The sequence below is a fragment of the Dermochelys coriacea genome, chromosome 25, assembly GCF_009764565.3.
Source record: "Dermochelys coriacea isolate rDerCor1 chromosome 25, rDerCor1.pri.v4, whole genome shotgun sequence".
NCBI classification, from domain to species: Eukaryota; Metazoa; Chordata; order Testudines; family Dermochelyidae; genus Dermochelys; species Dermochelys coriacea.
In genome coordinates this window covers 16,381,954-16,397,052 of record NC_050092.1, presented here as the reverse complement: position 1 = coordinate 16,397,052, position 15,099 = coordinate 16,381,954, and the positions used below count along the sequence as shown (strand labels likewise).

At 44.2% G+C, this 15,099-nt stretch overlaps 2 protein-coding genes across 10 annotated transcripts in view; both read left to right on the top strand.

Moving 5' to 3' along the window:
* Window positions 1-147: 147 nt before the first annotated feature.
* FAM32A (family with sequence similarity 32 member A) lies at window positions 148-3,180 on the top strand. 4 transcript variants are annotated; one of them, XM_038383695.2, is made up of 4 exons: window positions 148-291; window positions 410-554; window positions 796-849; window positions 2,716-3,180. In XM_038383695.2, exons 1-4 carry the CDS (start codon window positions 215-217, stop codon window positions 2,782-2,784), a joined length of 345 nt encoding a protein of 114 aa, XP_038239623.1. In that variant the 5' UTR covers window positions 148-214; the 3' UTR covers window positions 2,785-3,180. The 4 variants fall into 4 exon arrangements, with proteins under 4 accessions (XP_038239623.1, XP_043358770.1, XP_043358771.1 ...); XM_043502835.1 differs by lacking the exon at window positions 2,716-3,180 and adding an exon at window positions 1,636-2,707; XM_043502836.1 differs by lacking the exon at window positions 2,716-3,180 and adding an exon at window positions 989-1,037 and having other exon boundaries at window positions 796-925.
* Window positions 3,181-5,307: 2,127 nt separating this feature from the next.
* AP1M1 (adaptor related protein complex 1 subunit mu 1) overlaps window positions 5,308-15,099 on the top strand; it is a 39,551-nt gene continuing 29,759 nt past the window's right edge. For 3 of the 6 annotated variants that reach the window (XM_043502833.1, XM_043502831.1, XM_043502830.1), the window contains exons 1-5: window positions 5,338-5,441; window positions 8,390-8,570; window positions 10,208-10,275; window positions 13,529-13,659; window positions 14,077-14,224. In XM_043502833.1, coding sequence (XP_043358768.1) covers window positions 5,400-5,441; window positions 8,390-8,570; window positions 10,208-10,275; window positions 13,529-13,659; window positions 14,077-14,224 — 570 coding nt within the window. In that variant the 5' untranslated portion in view covers window positions 5,338-5,399. Of the gene's footprint in view, window positions 5,442-5,598; window positions 6,065-8,389; window positions 8,571-10,207; window positions 10,276-13,528; window positions 13,660-14,076; window positions 14,225-15,099 lie in introns of those variants that run through there. The other 3 variants (XM_043502832.1, XM_038383677.2, XM_038383678.2) reach the window with 2 other exon arrangements.

Here is a 15,099-nt window from a genome sequence, read left to right as displayed (position 1 = left end):
GATCCCAAACGCTGCCCGGCTCACTGGGGGGTCAGCACCAGCCCATCCCGGGAAGGGGCAGGAGCTGTGCACTGTGCAACCCACGGGTACGAAACCTCGCTGCACCCTTAAGGCGTCGTCCCGCCCCGTGCCAGGAAGCCCCGCCCACGCGACCCAAGTTCCCCGGAGTGTAACCCGGAAGCGGTCGTGCGCCTGGCCTAGGCCCCGGCCAGGGATGGCGGATTACGAGAGTGTCCAGCGCGCGCCGCTGCGGCTGAAGGGGAGCGGTGCGGCCCCGGCGCTTGGGAAGCGGTGAGCTCTCGGGTTTGTCAGTGGGGCTCCCGGCCTCTGGTCGGAAGGGAGGATGGTTCACTGCTCGGGGTGCTCCCTTGGCCTCTCCTCTGAAGCTGCCCGGTCTGTTTTGCTGCAGGAAGAAGAAGAAGAAGGTGGCTAAGGACAAAAGCAAAATCCTGGAGCAGATCGTGAGCAGTAAGAAGCAGGAGGAGGAGAAGAAGCGGGCTCTGGACAAGAGGACCCCTGCACAGCTTGCCTATGAGAAGATGCAAGAGAAAAGGGTATGGGGCAAGCTCCTTCTGAGCAGTGCTGGGGGTCGGGCAGGGGAGGGAGAGTAATGACTGGGGTGTGTTTGGCGTACGTGAAACTTGCTTTTACTTTAAACTTGCCTAAAGGATATTTTTGTAGCTTGCCCCAAGGCAAAGGTCAAATCTAAGTTGTGAAATGCAGACTCCATGTGTTGTGTTCACACATGTAAAAAATAAAATATCATAGCAGTGTGCTTCTGTGTTAAATTTTTAGCAAATGGAAAGAATACTGAAGAAAGCCTCCAAAACTCATAAACAAAGAGTTGAGGTAAGCAATGTTCCCTCTAATTTTTTACATCCATGTGTTTAATTAATTTATGTGCTCCAATATGGAGGTGATGTGTGGCAGGGGTGGGGCTGAGGGATTTAGAGTGTGGGACGGGGCTCAAGACTGGGGTGTGGGCAAGGGTGGGGATGAGGGATTTGGTGTGCAGGAGAGGCTCAAGGCTGGGGCAGAGGGTTGGGGTGTGGGGGGTGAGGGCTCCAGCTGGGGCTGAAGGCTCTGGGGTGGGGCTGGGGATGATGGGTTTGGGGTGCAGGCTGCCTTGGAGCTGCGGTGGGGACCTAATAAACTATGTGAATGGGCAATATAATGGGCTATAGAATTCAATATTGATAAATGCAAGGTGTAATGCATATGGTACCCATTGCTGGGTTCTAAATTAAGTATTAAGTAAGGGGGAAAAGTAATCAGTGTTTGGTATATATAAAGTGGAGGATTGGAAATACAGAAACTGGTGACACATCTTCAACTGAAATACTGTGTTCAATTTTTATCACCCTGTCATACTATCTCAAAATACACAGCAGGTGTAGAAGAGGCTCTAGAGCAGGGGTGGGCAAACTTTTTGGCCTGAGGACCACATCTGGGTATGGAAATTGTATGGCGGGCCATGAATGCTCACAAACTTAACAATTCAGAGATATTCAAATAAACTTTATTTAATAAAGATACATTTTAGTGGAAATAAACATAAAACCTTACTTATTATAAATATACCATCATAACAACGTATTACAATAATTAAACTAAACTTACGCCCTTTCTCTCTAGCCTGAATTTGTCGGGTGTCAGCTTCCAGTCATTGGAACTCGTTGAGATTCACCAGCCCTCTGCTCTCAGAAATCTCCTCCCCGATAGGTTTTGACAGCCCACAGCTTTGAAAACCGCCACTGAGCACTCACCTAAGCAAACAAGTAGCAGGCAAGTGGGCTTGCACGTTCCAGGTTCTGATGGTGCATGAGGTGTGTTTGGGTTGTGCAGCCAGAGTAACATGCGCACCCTCATGCCTGTCACACAGGTCCTGAACACGCAGGAGCACTGGAGTGGGGCAAGCCCCTGACCCCGCTGCCCAGCAGGAGCGCCAGAGTGGGGCAATGGAGCTCGAGGGCCAGATTAAAAAGTTTTATGGGCTGGACGCGGCCCACAGGCTGTAGTTTGCTCACCCCTGCTCTAGAGACAAGCAGCAGAAATGGAGGCATTAAAAGACTTGTATATGAAGAGAAAAATGGAGGATTAGGACTGTCCTTGTTTTGGAGAGAAGACAAGGATATTAGTGAGGTATATAAAATAGGTGTATAGAAAGATAAATGTGATATTTCTATGTAATCTCTTTAAATACAGGAAAAGGGGAATAGTGAATGAAATTGAAAGGGAACAGATTTACAACTGATAAAAGAAAAGTAATCTGTGTAGCTCACAACCATATTGAAGTCAAGAGTTTTTACCAGGATCCAAAAAAGGATTAGCCACCTATAAGGACTTCTTAAATGATACAAGGTCAAAAGCCAACCACTTGATGGAAAACTAGGTAGAAACTTTCCTTCGGGGCATTCTATTTCGTAACTGTCCATTGTGGGGTTTCTTGCCCCTTTCTCTGAAGCATATATTCATTCCCTCTGAAACACCTAGCATTGGCCACTGTTGGAAGACAGAATACTGGGCTAGATGGACCATTGGTCTGACCCAGTATGGCTGCTCTTATGTTCTTATCTGGTACTGGCAGACAGGATACTGTACCAGTTGTGCTACTGGTTTGATCTGGAATTGCCAAGTATAAACATGGAGAAAGAAATAGCAAGGTCAGGTATGTCAGTAATATACATCTTTCAAATACTTTTTTTTTCCTCCTAGGATTTCAACAGACACTTGGATGCTCTGACTGAACATTATGACATTCCCAAAGTTAGCTGGACTAAGTGAATGTCGTCTTTTCCACAGTTTTGGATTCTGAGTAGGCTTTTTATTCAAAGGAAATGACTTCGCAAATCTCTGCTCTCCAAGTTGGATATTTTATTAATGTTATATCAACATTTGTATCCTGGTACTTTCTTTCTTGTTAATTTAAAACTATGTTCACAGCACAGCCATCTTCTTGAACTACTAGTAAAGGCCCTAAGCCTCCACTCAGGTGCAAGGATATGGATCCTTTGCAGAGCTCTCGGCAGGATCAGGGCCAAAGGTAGTTCAAGCTTACTGGAGAAATTATCTAGTGTATTGTTCTAATATTAGCTGGTAGATACCTCTTTTCTTCTTTCCTTTTGAAAGGAGGATAACTTCAACAGCGTCCTACATAATAAACTTCATTTATGAATTCAAGGGATTATGTCATTTGTCTACATCTAGAATTACTCTTAAATATTTTCTTGTTGCATCCTAAAACCGTTCTTAAACTGCTTGTAACTCTTCAAAATAACTATAGACCTAGAACTTCAACTGAGAAATGCTTATTTACAATCTCTTTTCTGTGATTGGATTATATATGCAAGGGGGAATGGTGGCACCTTGATGGTACAGTGGCAGTTATCAGCCTCACCCCACTGAACTGATTTTATATTTACAATTCTTTAGCCCCTCATTCTGTTTTGGAAGAATACTAAGTGCAATTCTTGATTAAAATTTTAACATTTAATTTTGAAAATAATTAATATTGCTCAATTCATAATCTTGGGAGTTTAATAAATAGAATCAAAGTAATCAAGTTCAGCCCCCTGTGCTGTGGCACGAGCAAGTAAACGTAGCCTATCCCTGACTGGTGTTTGGCCTACCTGTTTTTAAAAACCTCCAATTGTGGGGATTCCACAATGTCCCTTAGAAGCCTGTTTCAGAATTTCATTACCCTTACAGTTAGAAAGGTTTTCCTAATAGCTAATCTAAATCTCCCTTGCTGCAGATTAAGCCCATTGCTTCTTGTCCTACTTTTAGTGGATATAGGAGAACAATTGATCACTGCTCTCTTTATAACAGCCCTTACCATATTTTATCAGGTCTCATCAGTTTTCTTTTCTCCAGATGAAATATGACTTTTTTTTTTTTTAGCCTTTCCACATAGGTCAGTATTCCTAAACCTTTTTTCATTTTTATTATCCTCTGGACTCACTCTCATTTGTCCACTTCTTTACTAAAGTAGAACACCCACAATTGGACATAGTACAGCAGCTGAGGCCTCTCTATTGCTGCCTAGAGCAAGACAATTACCTACCATCTTTTATATACAACACTCCTGTTAATACAGTTTAGAATATTAGCCTTTTTTGCTGCTGCATCACATTGTTGACATTCAATTTGTGATCCATTATAACCTCCCAGAACCTTTTCAGATGTAGTAGTACCGCGTTAGTCATTTTGTAGTTGTGTATTTGATTTTTTTCCTTAAGTACTTTGCATTTGTATTTAGTAATTTCATCTTATTGAATTCAGACCAATTCTCCAACTTGTCATATTGTTTTGAATACTACTCCTGTCCTCCATAGTGCGTGTATCCTCCGAGCATGGTGTCATTTGAAAATTTTAGAAGAATACTCTCCATTCCATTATCCAAGTCATTCATGAAAATAATGAATAGTACCAGACACAGAATTGACTCCTGCAAGTCCCCACTAGATATGCCCTCCTAATTTGATAGCAAACCATTGATAACTATGCTTTGAGTATGGTCTTTCAACATGTTATGCACCCACCTTATAGTAATTTCATCTAAATAGCATTTTCCTCATTTGCTTATGACAACGTCACACCGGGCTGTGGTAAAAGTCTTGCTAAAATCAAGAGATAGCAGATCTACTGCTTCCTCACATTAACTAGGCCAGTAATCCTGTCAAAGAAAGGAGAATTCACTAATTGATAAAGATAGGACAAAATGGTGAAGGTTAGAGGGGCTACGAAGAAAAAGTAGGTAAAAGCACTCTGATGAACAAAAACAGCTGACCTAAGTTCATGGGGTGGCAGGAACACCTGCTTCCTCCCCTAAAACTGCTTATTCCACAGAGTGGGAAGTGCAAGTCAGAGCCTGGGGTGCTGCGTCTCCCCTGGAAAGAGACAGTAGCCTGTTCCTGGTGCGAGGCCCCGCCCACCACAGCAATGCCCCGCGACCTTCTTTCTCCAGCTCTCTCTATGGTCCTGGTCGGGCTGTGCGCCACTATGCTCCTTCCACCATTACTCGCTTTCCTCTCCTCTAGGCTTACCGGAACTATAGAATAGAGAAGAAAGCGAGGGCCAGAAGGGCTCGGATATGTCTGATCCCTCAATCACTTCAGCTGCTCGGAACGTTTCTATCAGAAGGTCTCAGACAAGTGCCTCCGCTCTCTCTAGAGTCAGCTTCATCTCTCTGTCATTTCGCTGACGGACCTACGCTCTGCCATATCCTTCCGCCCACGCAGATACTGCGAGCCGGACTCGAGCCTTTGCAGCTTTCTCAGCCGACGGTGGGGGGGTTGAGAGCGGAAGCGAAAGCAGCAGCGCCTTTTGCGGCCGGAAGTGAGATTTGGCGCGGGATCTGGGGGAGCTGTGCCGGGAGGCGGCGAGCACCTGGGGGCGCGATGTCTGCCAGTGCCGTGTACGTACTGGACCTAAAGGGCAAGGTGAGGAGTTGGAGGGATGGGGCCTTGAGCTAAATCGGGGGTAACCCCTCCCGAGAGAGAGACGTCTGGGGCGGTTGGGTCCCGTGGAGCCCGGCCTGAGCCTATGAAGAGGCCCTGGTCTGTGAATGAGCTCAGCTTCCTCATAGGCTGAGGGAATATGGGAGTAGAGGGGCCCGAACGGTTCTGGAGCGGGAGGGGAGCTCTCTAATTTCTCCCTAGCCTGGCCTGTTTCCTCACCTCAGAGCTGTCTTAGGGTAACATTACCCCATGTTCCCTCTCTAGCTTGCTCTGTGATCGCCCGTCGGTTCTGGGGCACTAGGATGGGGATTCTCTCTCTCCCCCCATTTCTTCTAGCCTGCCGTGGGGCCTCACGTTATGGTTCCAGCTGGCCGATAATGCTGCCTTGGCTTAAACTGGAAGTTTTATTTGGACTAGACCTTCTCAGTGCTTGGATTGGTGACGAGTGACCTTCCAGCTGCAATGTTGCAGGAAATGCTGATTTTAGTAGAGTGCTCTCTTCCTCCTCCACTTTCCCCTTCTGGACCCTTTTCTCCTAGCCTTCTGTGAATGAAAGCTCATGCATGTTAAGGGGGCACTGAGCTGCTGAAGGGTCTGATTTTTGGGTAAGTGAAATTAAGATATCAATTGCTTATGGCAACTAAAGATACCAAGACACTTTAACAAATGTTAGTGATGCTAACTCTGGTTTCTTGACCATATTCCATTTTGGGGTAACTACATTCTGCATATCCAAATTCCTTCTGTGATTTTGTTCTGTAAGCGATGTATTTTCTGTCTCTAATGTTGGTATGTGCTATTTAACAGCTGTTGTTATTCTAAAAGCTGTATTTGAGTTGTGAATGAAAGAGTCCCATGTACAGTTTGTAATTCAGTTACTTAAGCTCTTTGGAATTCCACTGCATAAGTGTAAAGTACTGAACTGTTAAACTGTAAGTAAAAATCTACTTTATGTTGAAATTTCATAGAATATCAGGGTTGGAAGGGACCTCAGGAGGTCATCGAGTCCAACCCCCTGCTCAAAGCAGGACCAATCCCCAACTAAATCATCCCAGCCAGGGCTTTCTCAAGCCTGACCTTAAAAACCTCAAAGGAAGGAGATTCCATCACCTCCCTAGGTAACCCATTCTAGTGCTTCATCACCCTCCTAGTGAAAAAGTTTTTCCTAACATCCAACCTAAACCTGAGGCCATTACTCCTTGTTCTGTCATCTACTACCACTGAGAACAGTCTAGATCCATCCTGTTTGGAACCCCCTTTCAGGTAGTTGAAAGCAGCTGTCAAATCCCCCCTCATTCTTCTCTTGTGCAGACTCAACAATCCTAGTTCCCTCAGCCTCTTCTCATAAGTCATGTGTTCCAGTCCCCTAATCATTTTTGTTGCCCTCTGCTGGACGTTTTCCAATTTTTCCACATCCTTCTTGTGGTGTGGGGCCCAAAACTGGACATAGTACTCCAGATGAGGCCTCACCAATGTCAAATAGAGGGGAATGATCACGTCCCTCGATCTGCTGGCAATGTCCCTACTTATACATCCCAAAATGCCATTGGCCTTCTTGGCAACAAGGGCACACTGTTGACTCATATCCAGCTTTTCGTCCACTGTAACCCCTAGGTCCTTTTCTGCAGAACTGCTGCCTAGCCATTCAGTCCCTGGTCTGTAGCGGTGCATGGGATTCTTTCGTCCTAAGTGCAGAACTCTACACTTGTCCTTGTTGAACCTCATCAGATTTCTTTTGGCCCAATCCTCTAATTTGTCTAGGTCCCTCTGTATCCTATCCCTACCCTCCAGCATATCTACCACTCCTCCCAGTTTAGTGTCCTCTGCAAACTTGCTGAGGGTGCAATCCGCACCATCCTCCAGATCATTAATGAAGATATTGAACAAAACCGGTCCCAGGACCAACCCTTGGAGCAACTCCACTTGATACCGGTTGCCAACTAGACATGGAGCCAGTGATTACTACCCATTGAGCCTGACAATCTAGCCAGCTTTCTATCCACCATATAGTCCATTCATCCAGCTCATACTTCTTTAACTAACTGACAAGAATACTGTGGGAGACTGTGTCAAAAGCTTTGCTAAAGTCAAGGAATAACACGTCCACTGCTTTCTCCTCATCCACAGAGCCAGTTATCTCATCATAGAAGGCAATTAGATTAGTCAGGCATGCTTGCCCTTGGTGAACCCATGCTGACTGTTCCTGATCACTTTCCTCTCCTCTAAGTGCTTCAGAATTGATTCCTTGAGGACCTGCTCCATGATTTTTCCAGGGACTGAGCTGAGGCTGACTGGCCTGTAGTTCCCCGGATCCTCCTCCTTCCCTTTTTTACAGATGGGCACTACATTAGCCTTTTTCTGGTCGTCCAGGACCTCCCCTGATCGCCATGAGTTTTCAAAGATAATTGCAGAGCCATTGGCCATTACATCCGCCAACTCCTTTAGCACTCTTGGATGCAGCGCATCCGGCCCCATGGACTTGTGCTCCTCCAGCTTTTCTAAATAGTCCCGAACCATTTCTTTCTCCATAGAGGGCTGCTCACCTCCTCCCCATGCTGTGCTGCCCAGTGCAGTAGTCTGGGAGCTGACCTTGTTCATGAAGACAGAGGCAAAAAGAGCATTGAGTACATTAGCTTTTTCCACATCCTGTCACTAGGTTGCCTCCCTCTTTCAGTAAGGGCTTTCCTTGACTTTCTTCTTGATGCTAACATACCTGAAGAAACCGTTCTTGTTACTCTTAACATCTCTTGCTAGCTGCTGCAACTCCAGGTGTGATTTGGCCTTCCTGATTTCACTCCTGCATGCCTGAGCAATATTTTTATACTCTTCCCTGGTCATTTGTCTTGGATCGTTTAACGAAGTACTTCCCAAGGATCATACATGTTGTTTTCAGATGGTAACTTCAGCATTTGTTTTTAAAACCTATTCAGATTTCTGTTGCACGTATATTGCAGGTCCTCATCTGCCGGAATTACCGTGGAGACGTGGATATGTCTGAGGTGGAGCATTTCATGCCAATTCTTATGGAAAAGGAAGAAGAGGGAATGCTTTCTCCCATTCTAGCTCATGGAGGAGTTCGTTTTATGTGGATTAAACACAACAACTTATATCGTATCCTTTAAAGCAGTGGTCTCCAACCTTTTTATGCCCAAAATCACTTTTTGAATTTAAGAGCAACCCAGGATCTACCCTGCCCCTTCCCCAAAGCCCCACCCCACTCGCTCCATCCCCCCTCCCTCTCCATTGCTTGCTGTCCCCCACCCTCACTCACTTTTACTGGGAAGGGGTTTGAGGTTTGTGAGGGGATGCAGACTCTGGGCTGAAGCGGGAGGGTTTGTAGTGTAGGAGGGGGCTCTGGGCTGAGCCTGGGGGAATTGTGGGGGGAGGGAGGAGGCTTCCGGCTGGGGCAGAGCGTTGGGGTGCAGGAGGGGGTTCAGGGCTGGGGTTTGGGGTACAGGAGGAGGTATGGGGTGCTGGCTCTGGGGGGGACTCAGGGCTGGGGGTTGGTGTGCAGCTTCCTGCTGGACAGCACTTACCTCTAGCAGCTCTTGGTTGGTGGCTGCTGCTAAGACAGGTTCCCTACCTACCCCGGCCCCATGCCGCTCCCAGAAGGGGCCAACACACCCTTACGGCTCCTGGGGGGGGGAACACGTGGCTCCATGTGCTGTCCCTCTCTGCAGGCACCGCCCCCGCAACTCCCACTGGCCGTAGCTCCCCATTCCCGGCCATTGGGAGCTGCAGGGGCGGTGCTTGCAGGCAGGAGCAGCACGCAGAGGGAGACCCCTGCCTGTGGGGCCACACTGGCCATTTCCAGGAGCAGCATGGGGTCGGGTCAGGCAGGGAGCTTGCCTTAGCGGCAGCCCCATTACACCACTGGAGACTGTGATCGACTGGGAGATCCTCTAGGATTGACCAGTCGATCATGATCGACCGGTTGGTGACCACTGCTTTAAAGTGTAAACCTGTTAATATAGTGAAACTGATGAGCACGTTGGTGGATTTTTCAGAATTTGGGCTTGAATGGAATAGGGATGTAAATAACATGTAAAAACAGTAACCGTGTAACTGATTAAAATTCTATCAGTTACACTGTTAAAAGTTTAACTGGGAAACTAGCGGTGCGGGGGGTGCTGTAGCACCCCCATGTTTTACATGGGGGGCCCTCTGCGGCCAGCCCTATGCCTGTCGGGGATCCTGCCCTCTTCCCCCCACCCCACCCCCCGGCTGGCATCCTGGCAAGGCTGGGTTCCTGGCGGGTCGGCCACCAGGACTCTGGCTGAGTTTAGTCGTTATCAGTTAACCCATTGAACTTTTACATCCCTAGAATGGAATTGACATGAAAACATATAGGGCAATAAGTAACATAAGCTCACGAGTATGATTTTACTGATTGAGATTTACAAATATGCAAAAAAAAATTATTTATTTTATATAAATAAAAAAGGAGTTATTCTTTTCTTGTCAGATCCTGTGCTAATAATATATATGAGAGTGTTTAAGTGTCAATATAAGCATTTCCTGAATCTTTATTTTTGGTCTTCACCTCCCAATAGTTAAACATTTAGAAATGACAACAAACCCAAGGATTCTCAGTATCTAATGACTCTGGAAAGAGGAATATTATTGCTGCTTTCTTAATGTTTGGGCCAGCTGTAATAACTTAGTAAAAGGGTTTTGAAAAAGTATTTAATGGTAAATTTTTTTTAAATGATAACTTTAAACACTGGTTCCTGAACATACTTTTTCAGTTGTTGCTACTTCTAAGAAGAATGCTTGCGTGTCTCTGGTGTTTTCATTTCTTTACAAGGTGGTTCAGGTGAGTATTAAATTGGTCAAGTAATCTTTGTTCAGATAACTCAACATATCTTTTATATAGAGGTAGAAATCTTTTAATTTTATAGTGCTGTGCAGAAATGGCATATCTAGTTTATATGTGGTTATGTTAAGATCTTTCCGTGTTAGCTACTTATATTTATTTTGTGCTGTACAGGACAAGGATACTGACAGAATGTTATAAGAGAGAGACAGAAAACGAGATACGATGTACAAGTCGGAGGAGAGGCCACTTCACTAAATTTTTGTGTCCTTTGTGGGCATTTTGGAAGAAACAAATTTTTAGAAGGTATTTGAGTAATATGGTGACTTGAGGAGCTGGACTAGGGAGCCTATGCTGCAGTTAAGTGGCAGCACAGAGTTAGGAAAAGAAAAAAGAAACAAATAGGCCTTGTATTTTAGAGTGGAGGGAGCCAAAGTTCAGCAGACAAGACAACATCTGAAGTGTTATCTGTAGGTAGCTGTGTGTAAGGCCATGAGATTGGGGATGAGAATTTTAAACTCAAAGCAATATGCAGATAAAAGCCAGTGGAGAGATTCAAAGATCTGGGTGTTGTGCTCAGGTTGACAGGCAAGGAAGATAGCTTTTCAGCAAGCTATTCTCCAAAGCACTGGTTTTCAACCAGGGGTACGCAGAGCTCTTCCAGGGAGTACATAAACGCATCTAGATATTTGCCTAGTTTTACAACAAGCTACATGAAAAGCACTAGCAAAGTCAGTATATAATTATATGGTAAAAATGAGAAAGTAAGCCATTTTTCAGTAATAGTGTGCTGTGACACTTTTTTTTTTTTTTTATGTTTATGTCTGATTTTGTAAGCAAGTAGTTTTTTAAGTTAGGTGAAACTTGAGGGTATGCAAGACAAATCAGACTCCTGAAAAGATACAGTCATCTGGAAAGGTTGAGAGCCACTGTTCTGAAGTATATATTTGGGAAGAAAACGGTTTCCTTTTCTTTAGTGACTTTCTTACTATGTGACTTCTGGAAGGGACTTCTCTTCTAGGATAAGACAGAGCTTGGATGTGCTTAATGGATGCTGTGTGGTACATTACAACCTCTGTGGTTAGTGGGGGTTTTTTTTTCCTTAACCAGGGTGACAGGTATCCTTCCTGGAAGGAATATTTATAGGCAGGCATATTCCACATACACTGCAGTTTGTTTTAATTTTCAGGGGCCACAACCCTAATTTTCTATATAAAATGCTGGCTGTGTTCGTGCATTTTTGTTAGTAGCATGTGTATAAAGCTCCAGCTAGTTTAAAAAAAAAAAGGAGGGGGAGGCTGCTATTAAATGGACATTGGAGGAAAGCACTACTGCTTGGTGAGCAGGTTTTAAAAATATGCATTTGGGGCTCAGTCTGCTCTGAGCTGCAGCAATGTGTTTTAGCCAAAGATTTCAGATATGCATAAATGTAAGGAACTGCTTGAAAGAAGAGAAGCTGAGACTGAGTTGGTTTAATTTTCCAGAGCATAGGTTTTGAGGCTAAGTCCAGTATTTTATTTCAATAACTGTTATCCCCATACAAAAAATTGTTAAAATAGTACTGGGGAGGCTGTGTGTGTGTGTGTGTCACACACTTCATAGCTTTTGTAGGTAGAATATATTGCATACACCAAGGGCTCCTTGCAATTCTCCATTCCCCTCACAAGATCTCTGGGTGCCACCCTCCCATCCTCCTCTTTTCAGGGGCTCCCTGCAATTCCAGCCAGTCTCTTCCCTTCCAGGGTTTCCATGTGATCCCCTTTTTTCTCTCTCTCTCTGCTCCCCCCACCACCACCATCAGCTCTTTGTGCACCCCCATTCCCCTCTATGGCCTGGGCTCTGTGTGCCCCATTCCCCCACCATGCCAGGGGCTCTGTGCACCCCTAGTCCTCCTTTCCACCCCATACCAAGATCCTCCAATCTCCCCTCCTCCCCACCCCCAGATACCAGGTGTTCTTTGTGCCCCATTCCTCCCTCCATGCATTTTAACATCCCTCATTTTCCTCCGTTGCAGGGGGTCTATGCTCCCTCCCCCATAGTAGGATTCCCCTTTCTCCTCCATAGCAGGGGGCTCTGTGTGAACACTCATTACCATCTCCCCACATCCAAGGGCTTTGTACGCCTGCCTTTATCCTTCCCTGTCTTCATACCAGGCAGGGTCCCTCAATCTCCTGCCCCCATACTGAGGGTTCTGTGTGCTGCATTCCCCCCTCCCCATACCAGGGTACCCCCCTATTCTCTCTCCACATTCCAGTGGCTGTGTGCACTCTCCTCATTCCCCTCATGCCTCCCATTCTCCTTTCACACACAACTTTTTTTTTTTTTTTTGAGAGTGAGAGAGAAGCCATTCAGCATGTTAAACTACTGGGTGTATACAGTTTTGTAGCTGTGTTGGTCCCAGGATATTAGAGAGACCAGGTGGGTGAGGTAATATCTTTTATAGGACAAATTTCTGCTGGTGAGAGAAGCTTTTGATCTTAAACAGAGCTCTTCTTACCAACAGAAGTTGGTCCTAGGGATGTAAAATGTTCACCGGTTAACCGATAAGCATTAGTCTTACCAGTTAACCCGCCTTAACTGTTAACCCCCCGGCCAGAGTGGCCCCAGCGGCCACGCGCCACCCGGCCAGAGTGGCCCCAGTCTAACCTTAATCGTTTAAACAGTTAACTTTTTAAACAATATTTATATCCATAGTTGATCCAGTAAAAAAAAAACCTCACCCACCTTGTTTCTCTACTGGTAATATAAACAGAGATGAACAGGAGAACCTTTGTGTGTGAAGGTGTTAATGGTGCCATCAATGAATTCTTTGAACTACAGACAATTGCAGGGATGCTAAAGAGCTGATGGGGCTGTATTTACCCCCCATTTTCCCTTTTTGGTTTTCTGATTTGCCCTGAACTCAATAGGGTTCTGACCAGTGGTACTGAGAACATTCCCTGAAATTTTGAAATTGATTAGATATGATGGTCAAAAGTTATTGTTACACAACGAAATGCTATTGAATTGAGTATAAGGCCTTTGCAAGCTTGGCCAATTATTGTTGTGTTCTAATTTGTAGTGTGAAAAAAATGACACTTGAAAGTCAGGAAACTTGATTTTAAGGTTCAGCAAATTACTTTAATTCTCTACTGTAGCTCACCAAAACTTTTTTTTTTTTTTTTTGTATTTTCAGAAATGGAAGGTTAGAAGTAAAGTGAACTAAACTTACTTTAATTTGAGACTTGAGTGTTTTCTAACGTTTACATTTCAGGTATTTTCAGAATATTTCAAGGAGTTGGAAGAAGAGAGCATTCGAGATAACTTTGTTATAATTTATGAATTGCTTGATGAGCTCATGGATTTTGGCTATCCTCAAACCACTGACAGTAAAATTTTGCAAGAGTAAGTATCAGTGTAATGGCTCTTAGATACCAGGTGACAGATGCTTTGGGAATATTTATGAGCATAAAGATGTTAACTTGTATGACTTAAGGTTATTACAATGTGGGGGTCAATTTGTAGATTTTCCTTTCTTTTATCAGCCTGAAAAAAAAAAATTAATAGGACACTTCTGTCAAAAATCTGTTAACCTTTTCTTATCTTTGTTGATGGATTGATACAGTTTCCTATCAGGTTAATAAACATATGATCTGAATTGACCTGGCAAGAAAAGATTAGTTAATATTTTCTAGGATTTAATTTGAATTGTCAGACTTCCTTTGTTTGCTGCTGACATAGTAGTATCTGTGACACCAAACAAATTGCTAAGGCTACAAAATGTAACTTTCATATTTTTAAAAAACTTATGTGGTTCTGAAGGTACATCACTCAAGAAGGCCACAAACTGGAAACTGGAGCTCCACGCCCACCTGCCACTGTTACCAATGCTGTTTCCTGGAGGTCAGAAGGGATAAAGTATAGGAAAAATGAAGTGTTTCTGGACGTTATAGAATCTGTTAATCTCTTGGTGGGTTTATATTTTACCTGAATTTTGTTTCTTTTTTAATGAGAATTGTAATAATCTGTAAATATGCAAACACAAAATGAAAGCCGAAGTCAGTGTATATGAATAGTCTTAATTAGTCTATCAAATTATAGTATTACATTTGAAACAACTTAAATGGCACTGGATTGAGTGATCGATAATGGTAGTGACTTAAGCTGTTATAAGTAATACTCATATACCTGCATTTATATTATGCTGCTTAATAGATTTTTTTCAACTTTCAGGGAGCTTCTTTTCCATGCTAAACTTGAAAAACAAAGGGACTACTTATATTCCTGCCTAGTCCTCACACTCTGAATAAAATAAACTCTATGCTATTCCCATAGAATGACTCCCAAGGATATATGCAGTGTTGTTGTAGCCTTGTTGTTCCCATAATATTAAAGTGACAAGGTGGGGTTGAGGTAATATCTTTTATTGGACCAACTTCTGTTGATGAGAGAGACAAGCTTTTGAGCTACATAAGAGTCTCTTCAGGTCTGGGAAAGGTACTCTTGAGCGTCACAGCTTGTCTTTTGAACGTGTTGTGCATGTTTCCTTTCAGGAGGAGGACTGATAAGTCAGATGTAGAGTAATTGCTTTGTGAAAAGTGTATACCCACAAGTGATAGGGTGTTTTTGTCTCTTATCGTTTTACAGTGGGAGTTCATTTGAGAGCGTAGTGATTGTCTGGTTCACCCAGATAGTTTTTGTTGGAATGTTTAGCGCAGTGGATGAGGCATACCTCATATGGTGCTAGGCATGTGTAGGATCCATGGATCTTGAAAGGTGTATTGTAAGGGGTGTTGATATATCTCCACTGCTACAATGATCTACAGGTTTTGCACCTGTTCTTCT